At 41.3% G+C, this 22,675-nt stretch overlaps 2 protein-coding genes across 3 annotated transcripts; both read right to left on the reverse strand.

The window, feature by feature from the left end:
* Window positions 1–159: 159 nt before the first annotated feature.
* Window positions 160–11,349, reverse strand: zfat (zinc finger and AT hook domain containing). Of its 2 annotated transcripts, none has more exons than XM_076736446.1 (24): window positions 11,197–11,349; window positions 10,205–10,363; window positions 9,717–9,884; window positions 9,274–9,402; window positions 8,974–9,087; window positions 8,714–8,836; window positions 8,532–8,605; window positions 8,140–8,228; window positions 7,897–7,977; window positions 7,386–7,534; window positions 6,714–6,805; window positions 6,220–6,368; window positions 5,161–6,127; window positions 4,824–4,950; window positions 4,483–4,715; window positions 4,289–4,370; window positions 3,767–3,886; window positions 2,813–2,986; window positions 2,311–2,399; window positions 1,746–1,884; window positions 1,489–1,595; window positions 902–989; window positions 703–800; window positions 160–624 (listed from the first exon to the last, which is right to left on the reverse strand). In XM_076736446.1, exons 1-24 carry the CDS (start codon window positions 11,213–11,215, stop codon window positions 424–426), a joined length of 3,771 nt encoding a protein of 1,256 aa, XP_076592561.1. In that variant the 5' UTR covers window positions 11,216–11,349; the 3' UTR covers window positions 160–423. The 2 variants fall into 2 exon arrangements, with proteins under 2 accessions (XP_076592561.1, XP_076592562.1); XM_076736447.1 differs by having other exon boundaries at window positions 160–618; window positions 11,197–11,337.
* Window positions 11,350–11,839: 490 nt separating this feature from the next.
* Window positions 11,840–21,156, reverse strand: LOC143324175 (protein tyrosine phosphatase type IVA 3). Its single transcript, XM_076736450.1, has 7 exons — window positions 20,872–21,156; window positions 16,956–17,451; window positions 15,457–15,594; window positions 15,205–15,297; window positions 14,993–15,123; window positions 14,492–14,566; window positions 11,840–13,893 (listed from the first exon to the last, which is right to left on the reverse strand). The coding sequence occupies exons 3-7, from the start codon at window positions 15,550–15,552 to the stop codon at window positions 13,776–13,778; spliced, it is 513 nt and encodes a 170-aa protein (XP_076592565.1). The 5' UTR covers window positions 15,553–15,594; window positions 16,956–17,451; window positions 20,872–21,156; the 3' UTR covers window positions 11,840–13,775.
* Between the last annotated feature and the right edge of the window lie 1,519 nt (window positions 21,157–22,675).

A 22,675-nucleotide genomic window follows, 5' to 3' on the forward strand; every position in this document is an offset into this window, starting at 1 on the left:
TGCTGTAGTACTCTTAATTTACTTCCAGCTAAAAAAAAATCTTTTGCAATACTTTGGAGATATATTGCAAATAGTCTGTTATTTTGTCTCATATTTGTTTCATGACAAAACATTTTGATCAACTGAACTCAAATTAGTAAAGCAAGCCACAATATATCAAACAGTGCATGACAGGGATTTTATGTAAATATACTTTGCAGTACAAAACACATCACATAATCACACAATCAAGTATTGCACTTATTGTTTACATAATTATCATGTGACTGAAAAATAAATCTGATGAAGGAATTCTTCACGATGGCAGGGAAACATTCACTAAATCCTGACTTTATTGTTTATCGGTACACTTGACGTAGCTTAACTTTTGTAAACTAATTACTGATACTGACTGATCAGCAGTCTTGTGTTGAAATACTAGCATTAGTTGATTTCTACAGTGTGTTCCTGGACGTAGACGATATAGTGGTGAGCGTTTTCTCCCTGAGTGAGGACTGTCAAAGCCTCCAGGCCGTGCGCCTCCTCCACCACCATCACCTGGTCACCAGTTAGACCCCCCTCTGCGTTCACCACCATCAGCTGGTTGCTGCAGTTACCGACTTCTTGCTCGTCTGCTACCTGCAACTTCAGCCACAACTCGACATCACCATTTTGCTGTGACCCCCCTGCAATTCCCAGAGTAAGTGATGTGATGTTGTTTACCTGTTGGACGACTGTAACTGTGCCTGGAGCCATGGCAATCATGGAGGTGACGGCGTCATGAGTCTCTGAGCTGAATTCAGTAATCTGCTGGATATTAACTGCACACAAAAGACACACATTTACTGTAAAGTGTTAAATAAATAAAGAGGTGTCTGTTGGCTCGTCTGAATAAGTCATCCACTGTTTGTTTAGTTGTTACCGTTGTCCTGCAGGGCTGCTACAGGTGCTTCTGTCAGCTGCTCTTCATCCTCCACAGGAACATACTGGGCTTCTACTGCCTCCCCCACCTAGATATTTATACAAATGGCACAAAGTTGAATTATGCTGAAAACTGGCATTAACATATTAAAATCAGAGTGGATATTCTGGCAGCAGTTTTAAAGTTTCATCATCGGAAATATAATTCTTAATGACAAGCACGTGGCTTGTGAATGGCTGAAAACATTAGAACTCATCCTCTAGGGACCATGAATGTCTGTACCACACTGTGTGTCAATCCATCATCTAGAACTGAAATATTTAATGGAATAAGTGACAACTTTGACACAACGGTGGCGCTACAGGGCAATGTCAGGGGATCACCAAAGTCATTAGAATTTATCCTCATGAATGATTGCACACAATTTTCATATCAATCCATCAGATAATTGTCGACATATTTCAGTCTGCACCAAAGTGGTGGACTGACCAGCAGACAGACATCGCCATTCCTCGAGCTAGCACGGCTAAAAATAACCTAGCGCCTTTGATCACTGTATCTAGCCTATGCATGGGTGTACTGTTTACCTCCCAGGTGCCTTCCACCACTTTCAGGCTGTGTTTGCTCTTCAGGTGCCGGTTCAGCTCCCACTTTGTGCCATAAACAAACTCACATTTAGGACACTTCATACCACCTAAACACAGGGACACACAAAAAGCCACGTTAGGATGTGCTAAAGATCCCACATGGCTTTTTTTTCCTGGCATACTGCTATTACAGTCTGTCAAGCACTTTTAGGAACATGGAAGGTCTAGACGTGGCAGTGCGAGAGCAGAGATCAGACCTTGCTGTTTCAGAGCATCGGGGTTAGGCAGTCCAGGTCCGGCATTGTGATATTTCTGATCTGGGTGTTTGATGTTGTAGTGTCGCTTTAGGGGACCAGCAATGTTACAGGAGTAGTGGCAGTGGGCACAGCGAAATGGCTACAGAGACAGATGGAAACAAACACAAGTTAATGCAAATGAAACATCTGAGAGACAAGACTGCATTTGAAATATTAATGATTTTTAGTAAATGGCTCATTTGTTTTGTTTAAGTTTGGTACAGAAAGCAGCAATACAACAGCAAATGGAAATTACTGTTGTCTAACTTTTAATCTCCAGAGCAATGCACAGTATAAGTCAGACTTAATTATGTAAAGACAGTATGGAGAACTGTAGCATCTGTCTATGACAAAGAACAATTAAAATAATAACTGCATATAATTACAGAATACATTTTAAAATTCCCAAAGGAGATGAATGACATTTTTAGGCAGTTTCTTGTTATTGATATTTTACAATTCACACAGCTATAGTATAGTAAAAGGGTATTTTTACATAGGCAATAAGCTTTGTGTGTATTCTGACCTTAAACTCAGCGTGTTGCTCCATGTGTCGGAGCAAGGAAGGTTTAGAGACTGAGGTGAAGTCACACTCCGAACACTGAAAAGGTTTCCCTGAACAAACACAAAATAATCACTCATGTATTTATCATCACTCTGCATTTCCACAAATTTCTGCAAATTTCTATCAGCACTCTTGTGACAACAGTACATAACAGTGACAACATGGACAGGAATAAATAGGCAAATAAATAAACACACCATATTTCATCAAATAGAAACAGGTAGTCAAATAAAAGTCAAGTGTCTTGTTAAAATATGACCAAAATATGACCAAACAGACGAAATTAGAAATAAAGACCTGCCTCTGATATAAGCCTGCTTCAAGTAAAGGCCTGGTATGTTCTGCAGTTGAGGTAAACTAAGACCACGGCCTCTATTTGATGAAATATGGCGAACAATAAACTACCACTGATAGCAATGACATCACAACAAACATCATCAGCGACAAAGCAGAGTGGACGTACCTTCATCGGTGTGGCTCAGTCTGTGGCTTTTCAGCGTCACTTTAGATTTGAACTTTTTACCACACAGATCACAGAGGTGGCGTCTCTCTGTGTTGTGTCGGTTCATATGGGTCTTCAAGTTACTCTTGCTGCGGCCTGCATAGTCACACATGCTGCAGACGTATGGCTTCAAACCTGCACACGTGGAACATGCAACAACATACAAAAAAAAGACTTTTTTTGTAATTAAATGACATAAAAGCATGAAAAAAGGAGATGATATTTGATTACGAGTGGGATTAGTTGCCTGGTGAATGGCTTATTTGTCTTATTAACATGCACTGTGTTAAATGAAGGTACTTGAGGTAACATTGCCTCAAGAGGACAGGCCTTTTGAAAATAAAAGTTTTAGTTTAGAATAGCAATTATTGAGGGAAGTAAACTAACTATCATAGACAAGGTTGTTGTTAGTCCACAGGGAATCAGCAAGAAAACAAAGCCAGATGAAACTGCTGAAAAACACAATGAGCATATGCATTGCAGGGGTTTTTTGGCTGTATTCACAGAGACCTTCATCAACACCTGTTCTGGATTCATATCTGCCAGCTACTTCAGCCTCAGGACAGATGCAACTTCAAGGTAAACAGTTCATCAAAGTAAGCGAGCGCTACAACAGGGACTGGCGGGAAGAGGAGACGGACTAACAATCCACTTCCTCAAGACAAAACATCGTACATTGTACATGTAGATATGGTTTATGTATTTAGCAGCTTCAGCTGAGCAACCATGCCGTGCAGTGATTTTTCAGTCTGGTCCTTCCTCCTGGAAGACAGCCAGGAGGAGAAACAGATGGAAAACCAGATCACAGGGTAATCAACTAATGAAATGCCATGCGATGGGCCCAGACGTGTCTCCACACACTCCAGTGTTGCATGTATGTGTTTGTCTGTGTTAAATTCTAAAGGAATCTCACACCTTGATGAGCCCAGATGTGCCGCTGAAAGTCACTGCTGTTCTTTAGGAAGTAGGAGTCACAGTAAGGGCACTTCTCTGCGCGCTGCACCATCAGTCCTTTGCCCTGCATGGGTAGTGTGTCTGTCCAACACAATACATGCAAACACAAACACACAACATTCAATCACAGCCACGGAAATACAAAAAAATCCAAATATTTTGTCCAGTAGTTCTAAATATAATAGTTGCTTGGCCATAATATAATATACAGCACATTGTTCTACAATATATCATCACAATGAGACACATAAAATCATAAATAGTAGATATACTGTAAACTTAATAGAAGCATGTCAACTACAAAGCAAGAAAAACTGTAAGTTGTCAGTTTTCTGGTAGATTTTAGCCTAAAGTTTAAATCTGGTAGAATGAACACATACACAAACTGATTTAAAGGACGGGTTGTTTTTAAATAACAAACATTTGAGGTAGTGTCTGTGTGCATTTCGTCTATATCTATAGACATATTTGTGTGTTCTTTACCCGGATGGGATGTTTTGATGTGGTGTTTTAGCCTGTGCTCTGGATAGCTGTGCTGGCAGACGGGACAGGTCACACTCTTCCCCTGTAAACAACAGCGAGACAAAGACAAAAAGACATCTGACAAACATCCCAGAGAGAAAACAAGAGTCGGTGATTTCAAGGAGTTATTTTTCCGGTAGCTGATGGCTGGTTACCTGTTCCTGGTGTGTCTTCAAATGGGCTTGAAGCTTGTATTTGTCAGGTGTGGTGTATTTACAGCCAGGATTTGAACAAGGCAGCAGCAAGCCGCTGTGCTTCTGGATCTGGTGCCGCTTTAAAGAGCTTTTGGTGATGGACGAGTAGCTACACTTTGAACAGTAATGCGAGTGCTCCTTGGTGTGTGTGCGTACATGGACGTTATAGTGGACTTTGTACCAGAACAGTTTACCTGTGCAGCAGAAAAAAAAGCAGAATTTAACAGCCACGAGGAAAGAGGAAAAACTAAATAACAAATAATTGCATGTACTTTAAAGTCCAGGGGGTTTCATCATCTCACCACAGTATTGACATTCCAGGTCTCCGTAAATTTTCCTGAGTCGCTGGAAAGACTCCATATTAAGCCGAGTCTTCTGAAGAGATGAGAAAACCTGCTGGAACGCACTGTGATGCAAAACCTCCAACACCTACCAGCACAAAACAGAGAACAGGTGAGAATGTCTACGTCAGGATGTGATGAAAGGATGAAACTTCTCATTTGAAATTTTTTCTGAAGTTTCATCGTCCAAATGATTCATTGAGAGAATAACAGGCAGATTAATCAATTATAAAAATAACCATTATGTGCAGTCTTAGCTGACACTACTGTCCTTCTCTAATACCTGTAATTAATTTACCCTTTCTGAATGGGGATTTTGTCCATCGTCCCCTGGAGGTGCTGATGACAAATCTGTGTGTACATCTAAATCACACAAGTTTGCATTTCCTGATGATGAAGACATGCGTGTGTTTTTGGCTGCACGTGTGTTCTCATCACTTGGATGTGTGTTCTCTTGAGTCCTATCCTCCAGGAGCGCACTGTGAATGCCCTCTGGTGATAAAAATGTGTGCGTATTGTCTTCAGCTGCAGGGGTGCGTGAGTCTGTTGTGTTGTCCTGTGGCTTCACCTCAGCTGTTGCTTCAGCACCTCCATAAGAGGGAGTTGTAGTCTCTTGATGATGCACTTCTCGGGAACCTTGCTGTGCACCTGTATTTTCTAATTCTCCTTCGTTCCCTGTCACTCCTTCGATCACCTGCCCTTCTTCTGCACTTTCACCCTGAGATTTAGCCTCCGTCCACTGCTCCCCATCTTCGCTGGCTGCTACTTCCAGCTGCTCCCCTTCCCCGTCTCGCCATTCCTCCCCTCCTACACCATTTCTTCTACCCTCCTCTCTCATCCTTTCATCTTCACCCTCCTTCTCCATCCTGCCCTCTTCCTTCATCTCTCCCTCTGTATCTCCCCTCTCCTCGTCCCCCCACACGCCTCCTCCAGGCTGAATCAGATAGTAGCTGTTGTTGATGCAGTCGGTGAAGGCTTGCTCCTGGTCCAGCTCAGTGTGAGACTCTTTCAGGTGACCCTTCAGCCTTTGAGAGCTGACAAACTTCCCCTCACACACGCAGCACAAGTAGAGGAAAAGGTGCTTCCTGACGTGAACAGCTAGGGCGGTCATCTTAGTTGCAGCATGGTCACAGAGGAGGCAGGCGAAGGGACGCTGGGGCCCGTGGACCAACAGGTGGCGTTCCCGCTCGAGCTGGTTCTTGAAGCGTCGGTTACAGGTGGGACAGTGGTAGAGGAGCTGTCTGAGGCCCTGGCGAGTCTTTAACCTGGACAAGATGAGCAGAGTAGAAGGCGAATGTGTCAGATGGTTGTTGGGGTTAAACAGATAGATAGAGCGGTAAAATAATGTGGATCAAACCTGAGTTGTTGGTAACTCTGGTGAACAGCAGGGTCTTTCAAGTTATGTCGTTTCTCCATGTGTTTCAGCAAGTTCTTCACGTCTGAGTACTTCTTCTCACAGAAGCTGCAGTGTTGCTTCACCTTCAAATGGACTCGCTCAATGTGGACCTGCAGTAGCAGAGACACAAAACTACTGTTGGAACAACAAAAAACAGCTGCAGCTACACCCTGAAGACGGAGTCAATCTATCTGGATATGGAAACTACTTGTCAAAGTGGATTAGTACCAACAAAAAGACACAAAAATACAGCTACAACCAAAACAAAAAATTACATGCAGCAAAATAAATCCACTGACAGTCGAGATTACATTGACTGCTGTATTGCAGTATGAAGATAAGTGATAGCTGTGTTCATATTGTATGTTGAAGTTTGCATGTTAATGCTATTTGTACTAAGGATTCAACATTACTACTAATAATATAAATGGACAGTAATGAAGGACCATCAACACCTTGAGGTGTCCTGGGCTGAGGCAGTTGAAAGGACAGTGCTGACAGCTGAACTTCTCTCCCGTGTGCTTCCTCAGGTGAACATTCAGGTTGGCTTTGAAGGGAAAATGAAGGATTTAAGCAGGTTTGTAAGTGAGCAGCTTTTACAGGAGCTTAATAAAGTTTGTAAAGGCACATTTTATAATTTAGGTAAAGACTATAGAAGTCACTCTGGTCCACTGTATGTTTTACAAACACTTACTGTAAAATCACGTTAGTGGGTTTGAACTACTGATATTTCCAAATTTCCTCATGCAGAGCATTAAAGACCTATCCATCTTATTGATTACACTGGTCATAAGCAGTGTCAATCACAAGGGACTTGATTATATATTTAATGGAGTATTTAAGACAAATAAAAAACTGCACTTTTATTGGCATTGCTTCATTTTGCACTAACAAAAACTTGTGCCATCAGAATAATTTGAAACATGCTCATTAAATACTACAAATAGAGACACGTGGTGGTTCAGTTGCATTCCATATAACCTGGAACAATCATACACGCCCCCCTGGTCATGTTTCCTGTCATCACCTCCACAAACTTAAACAATTCTATTCAGTCTCACTTCAATTTTCAGTGTGAAATTTCTGCGTGGACTCGAGCACAGTTTCTCCTGTGAGCCTGGACTTACCTTTGATGGCTGATGCGTAGTCACAGTGTGGACACTGGAACGGTTTCTCCTGGGTGTGTGTCCTGAGGTGGGCAACCAGTGAGTGTCTGAATTTAAAGATCTTATTGCAGAACTCGCAGGCAAAGATCTTCAACTGGCTCTGAAGTAAACTGGGAGACAGAAAGTGACAATATTACATTTACCAGTGAACCAGTAACATTGAGCTGCTATTGTAGCACTGGAGGTTGCTGTTGATGTCGCTAATAAAATAGATTAGCTTCACCAACTGGCTCTAGGCTGCACAGATAACAACATTAAAATAGGAAAAACAAACAAACAAACAAACATGTCTTTTCTGTTAGATTCTTTGATTAGAACCACATTTATTTACTATTTATTATTTATCTGGTAGTATGTGGCTTGTAGAGAACACAAAAGCATTCAGCTCCACTTCACCTCCAACAAAGCTACAACTTTTCTAAAGCAAAATCTATCTTGATACATTTAATAAAAAAAAATATTCACAAAGTACTTAGTAGCATCTTGCTTGATAGAATATTCCTGGAAGCCTCTGCTGGCCACTGTTGTTGTTGTCATGGAGGTCGGGTCAGACCTAGGACAGAAAACGAAGGGATCAGACTGCTGAAAGAGGCTAATATTGACACTGATGTCACATTTTCTATATCAAGCATACTGACAATTCCTTGTTATGACTGTCAATTATGTTTTACATGCAAAGAATAATAGCAGAGATGGACATTTTCCATTATATTACCTTGGCTCTGGATTTGTTTTGCAGTTATTTTCGCTGGCAGTGGCGTCACTTGCAATGTCTTTGGACTGACTCTGGAAGACTGCAGACAGCTGGTGGCCCAGGAAAATTCAATTAATAAAACCATATAACATTGGGATTCACAGATCAAATTAAGTCCATTAAGTATTAGATTATAACAAAAAAAAGACTAGAAAAAACACATGCTGCAACATTTTAGCACATTGTGAGCATCACAGATGAAGTTCTGCACTGCTGTATTTGGATGAGGGTACAGTTCTCAGAGACATCTCACTGGTTGGCCAGAGTAGAAACTACAGGAGGTAAGTGAGAAAATATATTCTACAATTTGGATAAATTGACCTTTTAATGATTCTGTGTATTCCTACACTTACCTGAGGTGGAGCTTGGTTGGCTGCAGACTCTGTTTCTGCTGAAGTGTCCTCTACTGGAACCATTTTAGAAACACCTGTTGAATTAAAGGTTACATAGTTTTAAATACATTTTTTGCAACAGTTTAATGTTTTGTTAGCCAAAATGTAAAAAGCAGCACAAAAACAAGCTATTTAAGGCTAACCTGGAAGTGCTTTATCTTCTGTCAGAACAACACTGATGACTGACTTTTTGTTTCCTGTTGCTGGGCCTCCTTCTTTGGAAGTGCGGCTTCGGTTGGTTCTCAGGGATCTTAAGCCACCAACATCTACAGGCAGAGAACAAAAAAAGGTAATAAAACTAAACCTGAAAAACACTTGAACAAATCCAGCAGTGCTCTCGCGGGGGAGGGTAACACTGATAAGAATTCATTTAAAGAAACCACGTCCTGATATGTAGATGTACCCTTTTCTCTCATGAGTCCTGGTCTCGCTGAGTTTTGCTGCATCTGGTTTGTATCTACACCCCCAGGATCTGAACTCCCAGAACCCTCCACTCCTGCTCCACCGCAGATGCTCCCTGAAAATGATTATGTTTATTAATCAGAATCACCTCAATCACCAAGTAAAATAAACATACCTATTTAACACAGAGGTAATTAATATTCGATCATTACAGTAAGGATAATCCCCAACCTGCTGTTCTGTTTTAAAGCCTCTTTGGCAGATATTAACTTTTCTATTGCTGGTTCATTCCACTCCTCACCATTCTCATCCTCGTCGTCCTCCTCTTCCTCTTCTCTCAGGCAGATGTGTTTGAGGATCTGTCGTCTGTTGCTGAATGAGCGATGACAGACTCGACATTCCAGCCCCAGCATCCCATCATGGCTTTCTCCTGGCAGAAGAAAACAGAACGCTGTCGGTCTGAACGCAGAGCGCAAGAAACACAGTTTGTATAGCAGCTTCACAAAAATCACTGAGAAGTGGAATTACTACCTCGCGCTTGTATGCCAACAAATCAAATCACCAGTTGTGATCACAGTGACCTTGACCTTTGACCCACCAATATCTAATCAGAACATTTGTACCAAATTTGGAGAAATTCCACTCAAGCAGCATGGTGACAAGAATTGAGTAACGGGTATTTATCATGTCTTCTGCAAGTAAAAGAAAGAATTATGGGAAACACCTCAATGGCAACAGTGCTACCTTGTGTCAAGTGACACTGTCTGCCTCCCTCCTCCTTATTCCTTTCTTCATCTTTTTGAACATCATCCTCTGCAGGATGGGTGGAGTCGGCCTTGCCCTCTGTCAAATCTGTGCGCGTCTTCTTCGTAGAGCCTTTCGGTCGTCCCCGTTTTCGCTTCACTGGGCTCTCTGTGGGCCAGCAAGACAGCAGAACAGATAAGAAGATAACATTTGGTTCTTTCAAGATGTTATTTCAATGAACAAATCCCCATAAGAGATCAAAATCAACAGTGAGTTTATCCAACGAACAATTATTTTCTGTAGAGCCAAAGCCTGATATACTATTAGCTTTGCATTTCAATTATACTGTAAATAATCATGTATTTAGAATGCTACACCAAAGTCCTATTCATGCCCAAATTAGTATATGTAGTGATAATTATAGGATTTTTTTTTTCCTTTTCACTTGATTTTGTGATAATAATCCTCCAATGACACACTAATCTGACCTGCCGGTGTCTCCACAGGCTCTCCTACAAGGGGCTGCAGTGCAATGATGATGTCATCAGGAGGCTCCTGCTGGGGGTGCAGCTGGGAGCAATGGGCCAGCAGCTGAGAGCGACTGGGAGAGAAGAGGTTGCACAGCCGACACATAAACACAGACCCAGCTGGAGAGACGGGGAGGAGAAAGGTGGCAGATCAAGGTATGACAGAACTGGTTCAAGTTAAGGTGCCAAACAGACAAAGAAATGTTCAATTAATGTCACTACATTACAATCTTAAAGAAGATGCTTACGTGCTGTTCATTAAAATAATATCATCCGACACTGTTCCCATTGGCCAGTATTCATGTTTACATGTATTCTCTTTTTTGCTCCATAACATGGCAATTCATAGTAAATGAGGTTCAGACCCACAAATGATTAAAGATTAAGTAACAACTTTTTTTTTCATGTGGATGTAATTTACATGGACTCTAATTTATCATACGGGACCATCTACAGTTATCTTTAGCTTGTTGATTTTACTAAAGCAATGTGATGTGTTCATTTTCTTTCTTGTGAACTTGGCCATCATCGTGATTATGGAAAGATCCAATGAAAATCTGACGGTTCGTTGACGTATTTCCTGTTTAAATAGGGCCGATTATCTGTCTTTGACCAGACAATTTGATCGTGTCTCAAATCTTCCATCATTTACAGTGTAACGGTCAGGTCCACTTCATTGAGCTCGAGGGATCGGGTTAAAAGACACTTCAGTGCCTTCACTCCCAAAGACGTCCACCGTGAAACACACTCTCTACGGACTAACTTACTTACACCTTTATTGTAAAACATCGAGTCTGTAAATAGTGTCTACAGCGAGAATAAATAATAAAAGACACCGAAAATGGGCGCAGGCACTGTTCAAAAACTAAACACGTTTGTTTATTTTGATTTGGCCCAAACTAATATGAAGACCCGACAAACATATTCGAGTTGAAAATAGCTAAAATTCTTGCCTGCTTTTTGTCCATCCATCTGTCCAGCGTCTAAACAACAGAAGAACACTAATTCATCGATGGATTTGAGGCATCATGCGACAAAACATAATCCATGAATTTGGATTTAGAGACTAATTTCACATCACGTACGTAGAAATTTCTGTCGAATCTGCCACACAAGTCCTTCCAACCAGCGGAAGCGGAGAGCACCCAGTGATGCTGTAGCCGGCAGAGCAGCGCCCTCTGTGGCGGGAGGACTGTACTGCGGCTGAGAGTTTTCCTCAAAGAGACACATTTAGCAAAGGATTTCTTTTACTGAAATCTTCAATTTGTTATCCATTGTGTCAGCAGGTCTCAACCCTGTTGATGTAGGCTTTTTGTGCAAGTTGTGGGATTGGGCAACTGTTTATCATCAAGTTCATAGGCTGACTTTTAACTATAGAGCTGGTAAAGGTACACTGATCATTCAATTTGCTGTTTTCCACTGGCACATTTTATTTTAATGGCACATTCATCACAGTTTAGCCAATTCCTTCGTTTTGCCTACAGCTTACTGTAAGTTTCTGATTTTATGTTTCATCATTTCCAGGAGAGTGGAGCTTAATAAGGCTGCAAAACTGGGATCCATGTAGGCTGGCAGAGGAATTAATGAACAATTAGGGACAATGACAAAACCTTTATTAAACAATGCAAGAATTTACAGGCATACAGACATTTACAGCATTAGATTTTTTTTTTTTTTTTACATTAAAAAAGTGTCAGCTCAAGCCAGTGCCAATGATTAACAATAGCTATAGACTGCCAAACACACACACATACACCTTAAGCGAACCATATCCAAAATTGCTGATATTTCAGGTAAAGATTGTAGATCTTCCTTCCACTCTGCATCTCTGCTGCTTTTTCGTACTTCATTTTTACACCCACTGCTCTCATCTCCTTCTCACAAATTGTTGTTCCAGATATCATGCTTTTTATAACACAGATGATCGGACAATCATAAGCAACATAATAATTCATAAGAAGTGCAGGCTCAACAAAAAAAAGCATCAATTTTGAATGAAAAATGAATCACAAGTCAGAAGCAGTTGGTTACATGCATCATTCAGCAAGAATACAAATGAATAAGTAAACTCCACCACTCAAGAAAATATGTAGAAGATACTGCGTAAGCTAGTCTGAAGATGTGTTGATGCAGAGCAATATCTATGCTAGGATTAGAGCAATTACTCAATTAATCCATATTTCAGGCCAACATTGGCCTTGGATTAACACTAAAGATTGTGTAACAGACTGGTGAAAAGATGAAGATTCCTCCCTGACACAGGAACATAAAAAATAGATTTGTAATACCTGCAATGATTAGATTTCCTTTGCACATTTTTCGGCATCAATAAAAGGGAGGAGTGGTTCACCCTGACCTCCAGGAGAATGAAAGTGACCAATAGAGATGATATTTTATTTAACATGATTTATAACTAGTTTACATAATCTTTCCTTTTTTATAAAACACAAATGTACTTTAAACCTGGCTTGAGGTCAGCTGCTGCAAACAAAGACGTTTCCTTCGGTGGGTGTCAGTAAACAGAGCATAATATACTGTAATGCGCACACTCATTGTAAACACTTGAGCACGATGTAGTAATATTAAAACAGTGACTGTGACAAACTCAAATGAAGGCATTATGTTTGCCAAATTGTTTCGTCTATCATTTTGGAAAATGAGTTTCATGCTGATTGCAGGCGGATGGCAGAAAATGCTGAGATGAAAATGAGCCCTTGTAACTCCATTTACACTGAGAACAGACACCAACAGGGATAATGTGAAAGAGAGGGTCAACTTGGAGTATTGACACCAATTTATAGTAAAAACTATGAGCTGCTAAGATGATTTTATTCCTGTGTTTCAACATGTTCAGAGTTATTCTACCGAAATTGTTCAAAAAGTGGGCTTTTCATGCCATAAAATCTCAAAAAATACTGCAGTTAATTTATACCAAGACTATGGTGAAATTTATACATATCAAACATCTGTACAAAATAATGAAAATTCAGTGGTATATTTTACAAAATTCCTGATATGATTTGAGGTTTTGAAGGCCAGTAGATCATAACAAATCAGTTCTAGACCAAATCTGTGCAGGTGTCCCCAAACACACATGCTACTGTATGGATTTGTCTTTTTTCAGTGTGATTCATACACCTCACCTGACTCAGTTGTGTCTCTTTCCAGAACTATATAATGAAACAGATATGCCTCAATTAGCTACAAAACATAACTATGTATGTAATTTTCTCTCCCACATCCATCTTTGCTATCGTTCTTCATCGTTCATAAACTATATTATGAAGCAAACATACTGATGAAAGACAAGAAATCATGTCAAACGAGGGAACAAAGGTGGGCTCTTTTACAATTACTGTAAAAACATTCAAAAATTCCCAGGGTACACTTGGGCTAATGAAGCCCATATATTTTAGTGTTTGTGGCACAAGGCTTGTATGGTTGGATTCCTGAGAGCAGTTGTTGAGGGGAACAAGATGTCTGTGTGTGTGCATGTGTGTGTGTGTGTGTGTGTGTGTGTGTGTGTGTGTGTTCACATGGTGCAACACTTGTTCTTGTGTGCGTGAGATTCTTTGAAGCGGAGTCTCTGCTTGGATCGATATTTCTCCAGGTAGGTGAGCTGTTTACTGTTGATGGCTCCCCGACGCTTCCTGAGACACACACAAAGACAAACAAAACAAGGTGGAAGTCAACAGTATTAGAGTTTAAAATGATCTTTTCAGTACTTCTATGCACCTTGACCGTACAAAATATTACAGATATCCTCTTGATATGGATGATGTGGATTGATTGGACTCATTAGGGGGCATGAGGAAATGTATAATACATTTCCTCTTTCCATAATTCATTTCTTGCATATAAGAAGAATCATCCCTAACATTTTGTTCATCCATTGCTCTGAGCATCAGTGTGCATTCCTGTCCGCTACATTGCCACATCTTCTTTGATACCACCAGCAGATGGCACCAGAGAGATGTTTTCCATCTCTACATAGGATGTGTTCAAATGAAAGCAATGAGGAAGAGAGGAGCAAAATATGTACAGTCTCTCTATAAAACACAAATACAAAAGCATAAATTGTGATTGTGGTGTACAGATGTATTCCTAAACCATGTTAAGCATTTTACACATTAAAAAGCTTTAATAAGACAAAGACAAAAAAAAAAAATACTGCACTTTTTAAAATATTCATAAAGTGCGATACTGATCTTTCTGCATGATGAAAATGCAGTAAATAAATGTACTTACTGTCTGATGAGTTGAATGGCATCTTCATACTTCATTCCACTCTCTATCAGAGCCAGAGCAACCAGCACAGGAGCCCTGGTGCAGGAATACACACACACACACACACACACACACACACAGTCACATCTGTTGGGTCTGATGTTGGAGTATAAATAACAACAGTTTGTCTGCATCTTAAAAAAAGGTGTCAAAAATGCTGCTTAGAAATAGAACCATGGGGTTGCAGCTACTGTTTCTGTCTCGTGTTTAGTCACACCAACGAATCTGGATGTGTGGAAATGCCAAAGCCACAAAAACAGCAAGACTGTGGCATCAGTTTGATACCAGAAATATGAAGCCAGTGTATCTGATTTCCTTTATTTCATTACTTTTCAGCTTCCTCTTCAAGTTAATCCCTGCTGCGCATGTGTGTACTGTACTGTTCGTGTGTGCGTCTTCCTCTCTGGGATCCACTGCGTAAGGTGAATGCATTTTCTTCTTTTTGTCTGGTGTCTCTCTCACCTCCCCAGTCCAGCCACGCAATGAACAGCCACACAGCATCCTGGATCCTCCTGAAACTTCTTCTTCAGCAGACTCAACCAATCATCAACCAGCTTACTAGGGGGCGGGGCTCCATCATCAAACGGCCAATCCTGATGGAAAAGCAGAGAAGTTACAACACTTCTGACTGAGGGTAAATGCTGTGCGTGCACGTGTGTTTGGTGTGTGCTCACCACTACATTGATGCCGTCTTTCTCCAACGGTGTTTTATCATAGGTGATATCACACACTCGAACAACTGTGGTCGCACCGTAGTGCTTCAGGTCCTGAAAGGAACAACAGCGGTAGGAGATGATTTTCACAGCTATGCCAAAACATTAGGTAGATCAATTCAGTTCAAATATCTGTTCTTTGTTTCAGTTTACATGTCATCAGCATGGGAAACAACACATTGAGTTTATATACGAGGAACACACATTTCTTACCTCTATGAAGGAGCTGAGTGTGCTGTCTGTGGGGTTGTGTGTGATAAGGAATCTCATGTTCTTGTGGCACAGTTCCACTGGAGCGGGACGGTTCATGGTGGCCGGTGTGACCTTTGAAATCCCAGAATGACCTCTGACCTTCATGTGCGAGCAGTTAGTTGTTAGTCATAAGCTCAATGTCAGCGAGAAATGCACTATATAAAACTACAAACTGAACATGGTTTTAAATGTTTGAGGCACATTTAATGCACCTCCTTACCTCACCTTAGACATTTGGTCATAAAACAAACAAACAAAAATTTACACCACATTAAATTGGAAAAGAGCTGTAACCAGTTACCTTATTTGCTGTTCTCATGCAATTTTCCCAATTTGTCTAGAAAATCTATGGTATCTTTGACACCTACGGAGGAAATTTTGACATGTCAAAGTAGGAACAGCACAGGTGTAAATAATAAAATTAACGATGGCCGAATTCCATTTAGCTGCTTCAGTTTCAGGGCCCAGCAGCTATGCATGCAGGCTCAGTGTCGCCTGGCATGGCTTACTGCGACACTTGAATAGATCAGAGCCATCGTTAATGTTGTCAGTAACACCTGAGCTTTTCCTGCTCTGACTGTGCGCAGCGGGAAAAAAAAAAACAAAAAACCTGCCCCCACAAGCTTGACTGCTCTGGCCTGCATTACTGCACATTTCTAATATTTCTAATACATTTTCAAATGCAACCAAAGCCCATACTTAGAGTGCCTTTATGTATGTTTCACACAATACAGAGTAAAAACAAGCAAATCAAGTTTAAGGGACAGCCGTTACACCCGTTAAGATGTGACAACTCGCACCTCTGTCTTCAACTCCAACTTCAACCTGGTCTAACCAGTCAGAATAACTGAAAACACCTGTGTGAGTTTGCAAAGAGAATTTAAATGATGTAAAACAAAAGTTCAGGTAAATGTAAAGTAAGCCAGTGGCTTGGCTGGTGACTTTGGCCATAACCATCTGACTGAAGGAAACTGCCATAGCCAATAATTCTTATTCACATCACAGTATAGCATGCAGTACAGAAGCTCTGCAGCAACATGTTGACACTTCCCAAGAACACAGAGAGAAGGCGTATCTGTCCACGAGATCTGGTCCTGCAGCAACACTAATTATGATGTTGTATGAACAACGCTAACATGGCAATATCAGCTAAACCATCTGGTTACTCCTCTTCCCAGCAGCATTGGCACTGGCTTTATTACAAACACTGCTTTGACAGTGTGAGCAGGCTTTATTTTCTGATTTCAAAGAAAGAACTAGCACTAAAAATGTGGGCAATGGGGGACATAAAAACAGCCTTGTAAATATCTTACAATCCTGAAAAGGCGACCCAGAAGCTGATTTCAGCTCATTCTGGATAAACTGAAAAAACTACCTCAGAGTCTTGTAATAACCAGCCACATGTGGAACACCAGAGCAAGCCAGTAGAGTGAAAAGTGTTGGTCGATCACTATATTTACCTTTAGCTCCAGCTGTGCCGGTTAGCTGCTGTGTCTTCAACTTATATCAGGTCTCCAGGTGACTCTGGACTTCCTGTGTCTCGTGGAACTTCCTGTTGGCTGACTGTACCGTTTATATACACTTCACAGGTATTTTCTTAATTCTGATGTCTTGGTGTCTTGTATTAGCCCATCAGATGACTGTGTCCTATAGTCCAGGAGGGCACAGAGTGTCAGCTCTCTCTTTGTTTGTCTCTTTGTATTTATCTCTCCGTCCAGTCCTTTTCTTTCTCTTTGTCTCTCAGTAGCTCTCTCTTTCCTTCTCTCTCCAGTTAGCTTTCAGTGTTGAGGCTCCACTTGTTACCCCATGAGCGGGCTGATTCAGAGGGCAAAGGCCAGTGGTCTTTCAGGTTTCAGCGCCACAGGACTGCATGGTGCAGCTTCATCCCCAGGTCTAAATGTGTTGGGCGTGGCAGTAGTCACCACTCTGCCGCATAAACTCCATCAACCAGCAATTCTAAAGTACAAAACACACCAAAAACAGCCTCTTTGAATAACAGTCATTAAAACAAGTACAGTGTACAAAAGGTGCTCCAAACACAGTATCTGCAAAATCAGCCCATAGTGTATGGCAAAATATACCAATGATAGCCTTCATCAGTAATGTGGAGGCTAACAGGAGGGCAGCTGATTGTAGCTGATGTACACAGATAAACACAATAACACACACATTAACATTAAGTGTTATATTAACATTAAATGTTTTTCCATTGAACCCATAAATCAAATATTGAATGAAAGCTACAAACATTTTTGCGTGCAGAAAGGTCAGAAATACAGCCGTCTGTCGCCAAGTGAACTTCAGTGGACTTTTCAGAAATTATTTGGTCGTTGTAATAATTTAGAATGAAATCTTAAATGAACAAGCTTACACATATCCTCAGGGCTGATATTTGCTTCTGACTCATCTGAGAAGTCAGTTGTGTGCATACACATATACACATGTGCATGTACACACAAAGATTATTTTCTCACACACCATTAACATTAACATGAAATCTGTCACACGTGTAAAGTGTCTAAATTGTTAACATTCATTTTATTTGCAGATGACAGTAATTTATGTTAGAGAGAGCCAGTATGAACTCAGGGGTGTAGGCACAGAAGGCTACAAAAACCTACAAAACAACAAACAAATTACTGCTACTACTATGACTAATACTACTACTGCACAAGAGTGAACTATGATCTTAAGAAACTACTGAGCAATGCACAAACGTGTTCCTACTTTCATGGGGAGGTCAAAAAAACTGGGAAACAGATGACAAATGAGGCATGAGCGAGAAAATCTAATACATGAGGTGGCTCATAAAATATGGAAAATTTTATTAGATCAGCCTGCACAATATCAACAAAATTCAATTTGGTCTGAAGAGCAAAAGACACAGAAAGCTGGTGGTCTATTTAATGTGCTCCAGGAGGATTGTAAAGAGTAGTGAGCTGAGGGAAGTTCCCAGGCTTTGGGACAAAAGACCACACACACTGGAGTGCAATACATAAAACAAGTTAGCAGCTAAGTTAGCTCACTGGCTACTTCAAGTAGAGCAGGTCCTTCTGGACTAGGGCTGGAAAAATGTATCCATTTGCCAATTTAATTGACACATATTGGCAAAAAGGGGTTGCTGGCGAGTGTCATCCAGCTCAAGTATAAATTTGGAGCTCTTCGATTGCGCCTTTAATGTATGTCAGATCACGACTTGGTGAAATATATGACAACAGCTATTGACTTTGGCATATTTTGTCACGCGAGCAGTTGCTCTTGATCAGATACACGTCTGCAGTATATGTTTATAGGATGTTCAAATGAATGACTTGCAAAGACAGCCTATTTAGCAAAGATAATCTTGTCATGAAGGTGTGTTTAACAGCTAATTTGCATTTATGCTCTGATGTGAAAGACGTTGGGCTGAACTCCAGCTACAAAGCATGTTTCACTGGCTCAGTCTATTTGTAGAAAATTCATGTCTGATGCATTCTGTGTAGGTAAATATTAAGTATCTCGGTGAAAGGATAAAGGATAACTCTGTCAACAAGTTTAAGACTGTTCTTAATGGGCCAGCAACAATTTCAAAAAAGCGGAAACTTGTCTGATAATCCGATTAAAATCTCACATAAAAGGCCTGCAGTAAACATGACAGAGTTTTACCCACGGCAGGAGCTGAAAAACAAATGCTCATTATCTCTGTGCCTGGTTGAGCTGCTTCACTCTACAGTAAGCACGGTGGTAGCCAACTAAGTGCTGTTATCATGGGAGGTTTTAATGGACAGTATCTGTCTGAAAATGCAAATTAGCAGTGTAACTCCATTATGCTTTGGACGGGGAGGGAAATATGAGGGAAGGTGGTCAAAGATGTAACCCTCCTCTCACTCACATGCCCAAACATTCAGACAAACAACCAGGGAAAGTCCAGAGGTACTCTGGGTAATCTCTGGTCACCTCTTCACCTCAGTTCTGACAACACACACACACACACACACACACTCTCACACTCAGACACACACACATGCACACACATAATCACATGCCGACTTACTCACTAACTCTTCCAGAAGAGTGCAGTCTATTCCAGGTTGTTGACTATCTATAATTAGGAATTTATCCTGTGTTACCGCTAATCAGGACAGAGGTCAATTATTTTCCAACTATTCTATTCCAAGTGTTTTTTCTAAAGCCTAGTATAACACAAACATAATAAACTCATTTCACACAGAGCAACAGGACAGAAGGCGCTGGCACAGACGAGACAAAGGAGTGCATTCACTGAAACTCAGAGACAGACTAGGTGTTTCAAAAAAGCTCAAAACATAAAACAAATTTCAACACTAACTTTTCATAAACACTGCAGTCACTTTACGCATTTAGCTGACTCCTAATGCCGAGTGACTTCATATGATAACAACATGTAGAGGCATAAAGGAGCATGGGGGAAATGGCTAGACAGTAGCAGTAAGTCCAATTAAAACTGTAAAGCCGATCTTCCCTGTTACCTTAGAGCGTAGCTTGGTTCGTAAAAACAGGTGCGTCCCCAGTTGGCCCCCTCGCTGCCTGGCTGTTTTCCTCTCACAGGCTGAGTCAGGACCCAAAGAGGTTAAAAATGGATCTCAATATTATTTTAGAGCTGAGTTAGGTTGCCAAACTTTTCGGCAGTTCCTACAACGTGAGGCTGAATGAAACACAAGTAAGCTTATAGGTTAGTAGTAGCCTCAAATAGGACAAATCCTGTTACACCACATTCACCTCCTCTGCTGTAGAGGAATCTAACAGCTATCTAACAGCTATAGAGCAAGTTTCCTGCAGCAGCTCCAATTACAAGTCACTCTGAAGAGGAAGATGAGCTAAATGCCTAAATCGGGGTTGTTTCTGAAAACCCCCAGTATACAGCCTTCCCTCTTACCTCAGTGGGCAGCCTGGCTGCTGAACTGGGAAATCCACAAACCACTGACTGGCAGTCACACCAGTCCTGCAGAAGCAGCAGCGACAGCAGCAGCCCTGCAGCAGTATGAGCGCTGCTGACAGACAACCAGCTGACTGCCTGTTATAGTAAACCTCTGTAGACACCGAATACCCAGCAGCTGTATTTATAGCTGTATCTATACTAGCGGCTGATTGTATGACACATCACATTTTTGTGGAAACAACAGTCTCCGATGCGAGTCTGCCCTCGCCTCCCTGCTCTCAGCCTGTTCCAGTGAAGAACTGTAATTAGCTAATGGTAACACTATTATGGAAATGAGTTTCTATGGAAATTCTCCATTACTGAATCAACATGTTCTCAAAAGTTACAAAACTTCGTGCAGCCGACCGCCACACTTCTGGCTGCATGTCTGGAATGAGGCAACAAAACAGGTGCACCATCCACTGAGCGTTTGTCCTTACCTGCTCTTAAATGTCATCTCCAACCACAGACTAAACTCCAGTTCCTCTTGCCACAGTAAAGTCCACCCGCTTCTACTTTTTTTTCCTGGTACTAGGAGCTGAAATGTGTGGCAGTCGAGCAGCAGAAAATGAAGTCCCTCTGCAACAACCTGTGGCTCTGCCCCACTATAACACTGAACTATCCACCTCTCCCTGTGCCTCCTGGCCTCAGGGTAGCTACTGCAGTGTAGTGCACATGCCAGATTGTAGCTCTACCTTGCCTGTAGCAGTGCAGTGTGCTGGGCTGAGGATCTGCTGTGAGCTGGTCTAATCAGGCTGAGAAGCCATCTGACCCTGACAGACCTGTCACCACCAGAACACTCCACAGTTAATGCTCTTAGAGAGAGAGAGGAGAAGAGCCTCACTCCCTCCTTCTCCTCCTCCTCTTCCTCTTTTTCTTTCTCCTCTTCATCCACTTGACTCCTTTTTCCCTCCCCTCTTCCAGGGTGAAGAAGAGGTGCTGTCCCCCTCCTCCTGCCCTCTCCTCAGCCTTCCTATAGGCCGATGATTACAAGGTCAGTCAAAGACGTGTGTGGTCTCACATGTAGTCCAGTGCGCAGCAACAAAGTAAAAGCACATCAGTGTTTTCAGTTCATGTGTCGGTCAGATATTACTGCAAGAATTTGTAAAATTGTGGGTCTAATAAGTTTTCCCTGCCATGACACGTCTGTCTGGACCTTCTCTTGTTTTCCTGTCCTCCCTCTCTCCCCGCTTCCCCTCCCTGAACCAACTAAAAATAGTCAGTCCTTTGAGCCACCAGCCAGATTGGACAAGTCAAACCTTTGAGTCTCAGTTCATGGAATTAACTTTCCCCTTAACTGACAATAGTCCCAAGTGTGTTGTTATTATTGTTGTTTTCCTACAGCTAAGTGTGTGTGTGTGTGTGTGTGTGTGTGTGTGTGTGTGTGTGTGTGTATTGTTGCAACTTCACATAAGCTAATGCCTTCATCCAAAAAATCAAATAAAAAGGCAGAAAATTGCAGGATACACTTTCTAAAACCGACATCCATTGAGGCTTTTTTCCGAGACATCCACGCAGCTTTGGATTTGTAATTTTTTAAGGATTCATTTTTAAGTTGTCTGCTTTATGCAATTTGTTTACAAGGTTATGGTAAGGATACGTGAGTCCCCAGAGTCACAAGGCAGTCATAGGCTGCAGACTTTTTAAAGCAGAACAAGCTGGGGCCTCACCTCACTATCAATCACTTCGAGTAGAGGTTAACATGACTGTTCACCCACGAACAGAGCTTTAAAAAGCCCCTTCCTACTGGCTGAAACCAGCTGAAGCACTACTTGAACGCTCTCCAGTTTATTGCTTTGAAATGTGCAGTTGATCATAACTGCTGCAGGCAATTTTCAGTGTGCATGTGTGTTCTCAAAACTGGAGCTACATTTTATGTATTATGGTGACAAATACTCTGCTACTGTATCATGGGCCAGTGGTATCCCTCATCTGATTTTCATTGTAGAGACCTGACACTTATTATATTCCAGATAATGCGTGTAAATATAGTATGGTGCAAACGCAAAATCACAGTTAAAGATGAATACCTCCAGAAAGAAGAAGAAAAAGATGCAATGTCCTTTAATGAAGATTCTGACTGCAAGCAACATCTAAACATAGAAGAGAAGTGAATATGGTGAATATCATTCACATTCTGTGGATTTTACAAGTCTTAAAGCAAAGGTGCCATCAGTTTGTGTGTAAATGCAGTCTAGAGAGGCTGGAAGTTGTGGGGAGAGATAAGGGCATGGCATGCAGAAA

This window comes from Chaetodon auriga, chromosome 8 (assembly GCF_051107435.1).
Source record: "Chaetodon auriga isolate fChaAug3 chromosome 8, fChaAug3.hap1, whole genome shotgun sequence".
Taxonomy (NCBI): domain Eukaryota; kingdom Metazoa; phylum Chordata; class Actinopteri; order Chaetodontiformes; family Chaetodontidae; genus Chaetodon; species Chaetodon auriga.

Coding starts and splice junctions, on each gene's coding strand:
- zfat (XM_076736446.1), bottom strand. Junction 3,887..4,288: donor CATCAAAACATCCCATCCGG/GTAAAGAACACA, acceptor TGTGTTGGACAG/ACACACTACCCATGCAGGGC. Junction 801..901: donor AGCAGCCCTGCAGGACAACG/GTAACAACTAAA, acceptor TTTTGTGTGCAG/TTAATATCCAGCAGATTACT.
- LOC143324175 (XM_076736450.1), bottom strand. CDS start 15,552: ATGAACCGTCCCGCTCCAGTGGAACTGTGCCACAAGAACATGAGATTC. Junction 15,298..15,456: donor CACTCAGCTCCTTCATAGAG/GTAAGAAATGTG, acceptor TGTTCCTTTCAG/GACCTGAAGCACTACGGTGC. Junction 15,124..15,204: donor AAGACGGCATCAATGTAGTG/GTGAGCACACAC, acceptor CTTTTCCATCAG/GATTGGCCGTTTGATGATGG.